General features: G+C 38.2%; 2 protein-coding genes across 2 annotated transcripts; both read left to right on the top strand.

The window, feature by feature from the left end:
- Positions 1–322: 322 nt before the first annotated feature.
- Positions 323–2,569, top strand: LOC112726382 (cyclin-dependent kinase F-1-like). The gene is made up of 2 exons (XM_025775747.3): positions 323–1,106; positions 1,436–2,569. The coding sequence occupies exons 1-2, from the start codon at positions 624–626 to the stop codon at positions 2,315–2,317; spliced, it is 1,365 nt and encodes a 454-aa protein (XP_025631532.1). The 5' UTR covers positions 323–623; the 3' UTR covers positions 2,318–2,569.
- Positions 2,570–3,604: 1,035 nt separating this feature from the next.
- LOC112726381 (putative disease resistance RPP13-like protein 1) lies at positions 3,605–8,459 on the top strand. The gene is given in 2 exon segments (XM_025775745.3): positions 3,605–7,452; positions 7,883–8,459. A coding segment is annotated over 1 exon segment (3,702 nt). The 5' UTR covers positions 3,605–3,746; the 3' UTR covers positions 7,449–7,452; positions 7,883–8,459.
- The last annotated feature ends 223 nt before the right edge of the window (positions 8,460–8,682 follow it).

The following is an 8,682-nucleotide window of genomic DNA, read 5'->3' on the forward strand; positions in this document are numbered from 1 at the left end:
TGTATAAAAAAAATGCTTGTATGTAAAAAATTTTTACATTGTATCATTTATTTTGTGAAAAAAATATTTTAATTAATAAAATATTATTTTTAGATATTTAATTGCTAAAATAAAATATAGAATCGAACATAACATCTAACTATCCGCTAATATTTTAGTAATATCTATAATATGAATTTTTTTTGTAAAATTTAAAAACTAAATAAAGTCCATTAAAATTTTAGAGAGTAAATTAAAACTTATATAAATTTAGGATCAATTCGAATATTATCTTCCATGTCTCTTTGGTAATATTAAAGTAATATTAAAGTATTAAACAGTGTATGTTATCTTTTTAATTTAATATTTTGAACATTTCATTGATATTCCTATTTTACCCCTATCACTTCTCTCAAACTCAAACCTAATCTCATCTGTTATGAATTTTATCGCAGTCACTTCCTTGTCCCTATCCATCCATCTTCATCACGGCCAGCGCCTTCCACCGCCCCTTCGCCGGCGGCAACAACCTTTCCTGGCGCCAATATGATCACTAACATCGTTTCTCTCTAGATCATCATCCACGTGGCAGTGGCATGAGCGTGGTGGTGAGGGACTAACGTGCACACTGGAGTAACGTCACCATGGATCCTCCATCTAAGAGCTGGAGCATCCACACCAGATCCGAAATAATCGCCAAGTACCAAATCCTGGAGCGCGTTGGCGCCGGAGCTTACGCCGACGTGTACCGCGGCCGACGCCTCTCCGACGATCTAATCGTCGCACTCAAAGAAATCCACGATTACCAGTCCGCGTTTCGCGAAATTGATGCGCTTCAGATTCTCCAGGGTGCTCCAAACGTCGTCGTTTTGCACGAGTACTTTTGGCGCGAAGATGAGGACGCTGTGCTCGTGCTCGAGTACCTAAGGACGGATCTCGCAACCGTTATTGATGACGCGAAGAAGAAGAAGAATGGACTTCCCGTTGGGGAGATTAAGCGGTGGATGATGCAGATCCTATGCGGTGTTGACGCGTGTCACCGGAACATGATCGTGCATCGGGATTTGAAGCCCGGTAATCTGTTGATCGGAGATGATGGAATTCTCAAGTTGGCAGATTTTGGACAGGTAGTTAATTCCGTTTACTTTTTGTTTATCAGCTTAATTACTGATTATGATATCTGATTACAATTTTTTTAGTATTACTAGATTCGATTAAGCCTCTAAGAAATGATATATATTACGAAATTTATGCGGGACAAATTTTCTCTGTAAAGGAATGATGAGGGTGAATTTATGTCACACAATTTGCATGTTTAGGGATTTCGAGTGCAGTAAAAGATGATAAATGATAAGAAATTTGTAGTCTAGTCTCAATTAAGTTACTTGTCTTTATTACTACATATTTTTTCAGTATAGTGAAGGTTTCATGAAATTTTGATTCACTGTGTTTTCAGGCAAGGATACTTGGGGAGCCAGGATTTGATGCTTCTGAGGAGAACCCACAAACTTATGAACATGATGGTTCTTCACTCCAAGCAGGGTCTGGAAATCAAGAGCAGGGAACTGTCCTTCGCGAAGAATATTTTAGAGTCTTGGATGAACTGAAAACAAAGAGATCTGCAGATGACATTGATAAGGATACAAACATTCCTGACGGAAATACCTCCTGTCTTGCAACGTGCACAACAAGTGATATAGATGATGACCCTTTGAAATCCAGCTTTAGCTATGAAGCAAGGGAGGACGAAGGAGAAGAATCGGGTTGTCTCACGTCGTGTGTCGGAACTCGTTGGTTTAGGGCTCCTGAGCTGCTTTATGGATCCACGAACTATGGTTTAGAAATTGATCTATGGTCTTTGGGATGTATATTTGCAGAGCTTTTAACACTGGAGCCCTTATTTCCTGGAACAGCCGATATTGATCAGCTTAGTAGGATTATTAATGTTTTGGGCAACCTCGATGAGAAAGCGTGGCCAGGTTGTTCCAAACTTCCTGATTATGGAATAATCTCATTTAGTAAGGTGGAAAACCCTCCTGGTCTTGAAGCTTGCCTGCCCAATCGCTCCCCCTACGAAGTGTCTCTAGTAAAAAAGCTGGTTTGTTATGATCCGGCCAAGAGAGCTACAGCAACGGAGCTACTCCATGACAAGTACTTTAATGAAGAACCTCTTCCTGTTCCGGTTTCAGAGTTGCACGTTCCTCTGAACAGAAAGGGAGAAGACGAAAACTCCCCGTGGCATGATTACAATTACATGGGTTCTGATTCTGACCTGGAGGACTTTGGCCCTGTGAATATCACAAAAACTGGTACTGGTTTCTCCATACAGTTTCCATGAACTAAAGAATTTATGGTACATTGTATTCTTCAGATTGCCTCTGCCATACGTGTTGTTCAAGTGCTATTTTATTTGCTGAATGTCACCTGGCAAATCTGTGGTGAGAAATTGATATGAATTTTTTTTTACCCCCTAGATAATCTCTGCTAGGGATATATTATTGAAAAGTAAACATAATGGATTGTTTTACAAATGTAACCTTACTTTATGTATTAGAGATTTAGAACATCAATTAAAGACTGAATTTCTGTATGATTGGACTGGGCTTGTATTTTAAATGTCTTCAAGTGGTTAGTAACGTACTGTAGAGAATAGAGGTTGAAAATGTGACCTTTGTTCATCACCATCTGCATCTAAATTGCCACAGCTCATTCCAGTACAAGTTTGAGCCTGCCACTATAGTGAAGTCATTCCATAAGTAATCTGCAACTGACTTGCAATTATCAAGCATCATGATCTTAACAAGTTCTAATCTGACTGCTCAAAGAATTGCATCAACTATGCAATGATTTAGCTGGTTGTTACTTGCTTGGAAAATTAATTTGTCTCATGTAATTTAAAACCGAGTAAACAGCCAATTTTGATTGTAGGAAGATTTAGATTTTGACAAAATTGTCTTAAAAGATACAACAACAATAAAGCTGTATCCCACCAGGTGGAATCGGTTACATAGATCAAATGAACGCTATTAATCTTTATAAATTGTTTCTTGTATCAACTATCAAGTGCTAATTCGTTAATGGATTTGTGTACGTGGCATATTAGCTATTGACATTGAATACAATTTCTCTAGTGAAAAAAGAAAAAATATTATTTGTACATGTGAATAGATATTTCACACTCTTTCTCCCATCCTATCACATTTAAGTTTAATAATTATTTCAATTATTTGCTTAATGTTTCAACTATTTATTATAGAATTAAAATATTAGAGACCCGTACTAGCTATTGGCTGGGTTGTGCAAAAAGTCTTAAATCTTCATGTTGCAATTTTAATTTGTTGCATCTCTCGGAATTAAAAACACAGAAGAGTAACCTTCAAGGCAGCTACCACTTGAAGTCAATGTCTATGCTATATTGCCAACATATTTTAACCTCACACTATCCATTATTGTTATTAATAATGATATGCATTGATATCATATGATGATGATTCTACTTTAAATTATATAGTTAATTAGTTTCCACAGAGACTAGTTTCGGTTGGTCACCTTTTTGCTAAATGAATAGTGTTTCAACCTTCAAAGAAGAATATAAAAATTTTAAGAACGTGTTTTCGGTGAGGAACCTTCGTGATATCTCGCTATATACCTTTTATTATTGTTGAATACCTTGCAAGCATTATTGCAATATTGTTCTCTCTTCCTTACATTCTGAGAATCCAATCACGCACTGATTCATTTGCTGTTGTTGTGATCTGTATCATATCATGGCTGAAGCACTTGTTGTTGGAGCTTTAGTTTCTGGCTTCGCCAATGTTGTTCTTGACAGGCTCATTTCACCTGAGTTTGTCAACTTGGTGGTGGGCAAGAAGCTGGACCGGAAGTTGGTTGAGAGGCTGAGGACTGCTCTCTTGGCTGCTGAAGCTCTGGTTGCTGACGCCGAGCAGAAGCAGTTTGGAAACGATCGTGTGAGGAAATGGCTTGATAGTCTCAGGGATGCTCTCTACACTGCTGATGACTTGCTGGACCGTGTCTTCATCAAAACTGAAATTCGCAACAAGGTACGCACTCATCTTCCTAGCTTCCTTAATTTGTCTGATAGGAAGATGGTGACAAAGATAGAAGAGGTGGTTAAAACAATAGAAGATCTTGAGAAACTCAAAGATACCCTTGGTCTTGAAAAGATTCCAACGAGTAGCTCCTCATGGAGACCTCCATCCACTTCTCTTGTAAAGGGGAATGTGTATGGCAGGGATGGTGATCAACAGGCACTAATCAAGATGCTCAATGACAACAATCAGCATAACTTTTCCGTCATCTCTATTGTTGGTATGGGTGGGGTTGGTAAAACAACTTTAGCACAATGGCTGTACAACAATAAGGATTTAATGGACGGGGTGGATCTGAAAGCATGGATTTGTGTTTCTGAAAATTTTGATGTTGTTGAGACTACTAAGAATGTTATAAAGGGGATCTCTTCAGGTGCTTGTAGTCTTGACAGCTTTGATTTACTTCAACAACATTTGAAGGAAAAACTGTCAGAAAAGAAGTTCTTCATTGTTTTGGACGATGTTTGGAGTGAAGATGTTGACAAGTGGAATAGTTTTGTCACCCCTTTTCAACATGGGAGAAAAGGGAGCACAATTCTTCTAACTACCCGCAAGGAAAATGTTGGTCGAATAGTCCAACACTATAACTCCTACACTCTCAAGGAACTGTCAGATGACTATTGTTGGTCTATTTTTGCGGACAATGCAACCTTTCCTGAATCAAATGGGAGCTTGGAACTGGAAGGAATAGGTAGAAAGATTGTCGAGAGGTGTGATGGTTTGCCATTAGCTGCAGAAACACTTGGACGCTTGTTGCGCTAAGAGCGTCGTGTTGAAGAATGGAATAAAATACTATCAAATGACATTTGGGAATTTCCTATGTCAAATAGTAAAATTGTTCCTGCATTGTTAATAAGTTACTATCATCTTCCTGAACATTTGAAACGCTGCTTTGTTTATTGTTCGTTGTATCCCAAAGATTATCAATTTGATAAAGATGAATTAATCTTGCTATGGATGGCTGAAAATCTTTTGCGACCTCCAAAGAGGGGAGAGACTTTAGAAGAAGTTGGTCGAGAGTGTTTTGATGATTTGGTTTCAAGACTATTTTTCAAGCAGGGCGAGGACTATTTAAGGAAGTATTTTGTGATGCATGATCTCATGCATGACTTAGCAACTTCTCTTGCTGGAAATCTTTATTGTAAATTCTCAGAAGAACTTGGTGAAAAGGAAGAGATGAGTATTCTAACTCGTCATTTGTCATATGGTGATTCAATCCCTGAGAAAATATGCTCCTCTAATAAAATAGAATCTTTGAGGACATTGTTGTGTCGCAAACATGGAGCTCATGCCAGGAAAGGATGCGCAATGTTACCAGGTGACATATTGTCAAAGAATAAATATTTGAGAGTTTTGTCCTTTGGTAGACTCAATATATTTCCTGATTCACTAGCTAAATTGATCCAATTGCGCTATTTGGATCTCTCTTGGAGTGATATTGTGGTATTGCCCGAGTCATTGTGCAAGTTGTGTAATTTACAAACATTAAAGCTAGAATATTGTTTTAAACTGACTATGCTGCCCAATGGCATGTATAATCTGGTGAATTTGCGGCATCTTGATATAAGGGGTACTCCTCTGAAAGAAATGCCAAAAGGAATGGGCAAATTAAAACAGTTGCGCATTTTAAGCAAGTTTGTGGTGGGAAAGCAAGAAGACAATGGAATGGAAGAGTTAGGAGGGCTTTTAAATCTTCATGGATCACTTGAGATTGAGAAATTGGAGAATGTGGTTGATGGCAATGAGGCAAGGAGTGCAAGGATAATAGATAAGAAGCAGATTGAGGAGTTATTGTTGAAATGGTCTCTGTCTTCAGGTGATGATATGGTTTCAAAAACACATACTGATGAACAAGATATACTCCACGGCTTGCAACCACACACAGGCTTGAAAAAGTTGACTGTTGATGTATACAGAGGTAAAATATTTCCAGACTGGATTGGGCATTCCTTGTACCAAAACATGACAAGTGTATCTCTAGAATGTTGCTGGAATTGCTGCGTGGTGCCTTCACTTGGACAGCTGCCATCTCTAAAGTCCCTCCGCATTGAAAGGTTTGATGAGCTGAAGAGCATTGGCAAGGAGTTTTACAAGAATGAAGGCCATCAACATTCTTCGCCTATTGCACCGTTTCCCTCACTGGAGTCATTGGAATTTGATAGGATGTCATGCTGGGAGGAGTGGCACTTACCTGACTCAGAAGCCTTTCCTCAGCTTAAGAGTCTTCAAATAAGAGGGTGTCGAATGTTAAAGGGAGATATGGTTAATCAGGTATTAATGAGAATCGTTTCTTCCTCATCGGATGTTTCCAAAGTGCGCCAACTGAAAATACAAGATGATGAACGATGGCATAAAAAGATGAGACTTGATGGGGATAGTTTATCAATTAGGGGATTTGAATCTGTGGCGGAGTGTGCATTTAAGGCAAGGATCATCCACCATCTAACTTCCCTCCAAGAAATATATATCTCATGGTCTGAGTCTGTTGTATCCTTGGGGGGCAATTGTTTACCCAAATCTTTGCAAAAACTCACAATCTTTCATTGCCACCACATTGAATTACTCCAGCAACAACACAAGTATGGTTTGGTAGATCTACAAATATATGAAAGCTGTGATTCACTGACCTCATTGTCGTTGGATGCCTTTCCCAATCTCAAGAATCTGGAGATAAAAGACTGTTCAAATCTGGAATCAGTTTCAATGTCAGAGCCACCACACGCTTCTCTTCAACGTCTCACCATCTTTAACTGCCCTCAATTAGTGTCATTTCCCCAAGAAGGACTGGCTACACCCAACTTGACTCATCTCGATGTTAGCAGGTGCTTGAAGTTGGAGGCATTGCCACGTGGCATGAATACTCTTCTCCCAAATTTAGAGTCTCTCGACATACAAGGTTGCCCAAACATTTGTAGGTGGCCAGAGGGTGGTTTGCTGGCTAACCTGAAAGAGCTTAGGATAGGAGATTGCGAGGAACAAGTGAGGGGTCTATCATGGTTGGGCAACTTGGACAACCTCACTCATCTCACCATTTCTGGTGTTGGGTGTAAGAGCATAAAGTCATACCCAGAGGTGGGTTCGCTGCCTCACCTTCCCTCCCTTACCACTCTTGAGATATGCTGGTTCAAGAATCTGGAGACATTGGAGTGCAACGAGCTTCTCCGCCTCACCTCCCTTCAGCAATTGCACATTTCAAGCTGTTGGAAGCTGGAGAATATGGCAGGAGAAAAGCTGCCTCCCTCTCTCTTGCTACTTCGAATTCGATGTTGTTCTTTGCTAGAAGAACACTGCAAGAACAAGCATCAACTAATCTGGCCCAAAATTTCCCACATCCCCACCATTAAATTCGTAGATTTCTGAGCAGGTAATTCCCTAACCTTCATGTTTCTCATGCTAACACAATTAAATTCACACATGCATAAATTTCCTTTTCCTTCAAGTCATTTTTTTCTCTTTCTTTAAACAACATTAACCACTTGAACTCATATGCCAACTGCAAAATTTGCATTCTTTTCTTCCACTTATGGGGAAAGCTCTCACTTTGCAGTTTTAGTTAAAGAAATATCCTTTATTACTCTCAGAAACAGTCTTTGCTATATGTAATACTTGTTAACTCATATGTTTCAAAAGAAAATCACATTTAAAGAGGATGATAACAATTACCATGAAACAAAAATTGAAACACAGGGAATATCCTTTTTCCATGTATCCAACATTTGAGATTTGTTTTTAGATGTATTAAACAAATGGATGAATTAAATGTACTTTTTTAATGCTTTTACTATCTTCTGCAGGTGGCTTGTGTACATATCAAGATGTAATCCTATACATTGGCTATATATCTTCATTTAATTCTAAGATCATTGGAGGTGGTAATTAAGCTGGATTAAGGTGTTGGGAACCAGATACTGTGTTTTCTGATTTTGGCTTTATGTTATTGAAAAGCAAGGACATGATGGAGAAAGTTAGAGTAGTGGCACTTATGATTGAAAAGCTTTTGTTGTTGTAGGTATATTTTTCTATTCCTCGCTATAATTTTATTTTTGCTATTTTCCACAGAGAAAAAGTAAATGATAGCTTAATTTGTGGAAAGAATTCACAGAATTGTTGTGTTGCAAGATTCTTGTAGGACAGTAAAAGGAATCAGCATGCATGAGGTGTATAAGCTTTCAAAATTAATAGTATTAGATGCCTATAATGAGCTATTTCTAATACCAAGAGTAAATGTTCTGTACATATATTAAGCTGCGGTGGAATTCAAATTATTCAACAAGTATTGTGATAGAATATTTGATCTTTTGGACTTAATTAAAGAGGTTATTGCCATGTAAAGTGAGTGTATTATGTATATTGAAATCTTTTTCTTTATAACTTGGTAGTATTATGACCATATCTTCATCATGCTTCATAGATTCGTACTCTAATGTTACTTCTTCATCAAGCAATCCCACTGAAATCTTCAAGCTTTTTTCCCATCATCCTTCACAAATTCAGTTGTATCTTCATCCTGCACTTCCACTGAAATCTCTTTTAGTGCATAGATGCACGATGAATCTTGTTTTGCTTTCTCATTTTGTTCTTCATTCTTGGAACC

Source organism: Arachis hypogaea, chromosome 12 (genome assembly GCF_003086295.3).
Source record: "Arachis hypogaea cultivar Tifrunner chromosome 12, arahy.Tifrunner.gnm2.J5K5, whole genome shotgun sequence".
In the NCBI taxonomy this organism is placed as follows: Eukaryota; Viridiplantae; Streptophyta; class Magnoliopsida; order Fabales; family Fabaceae; genus Arachis; species Arachis hypogaea.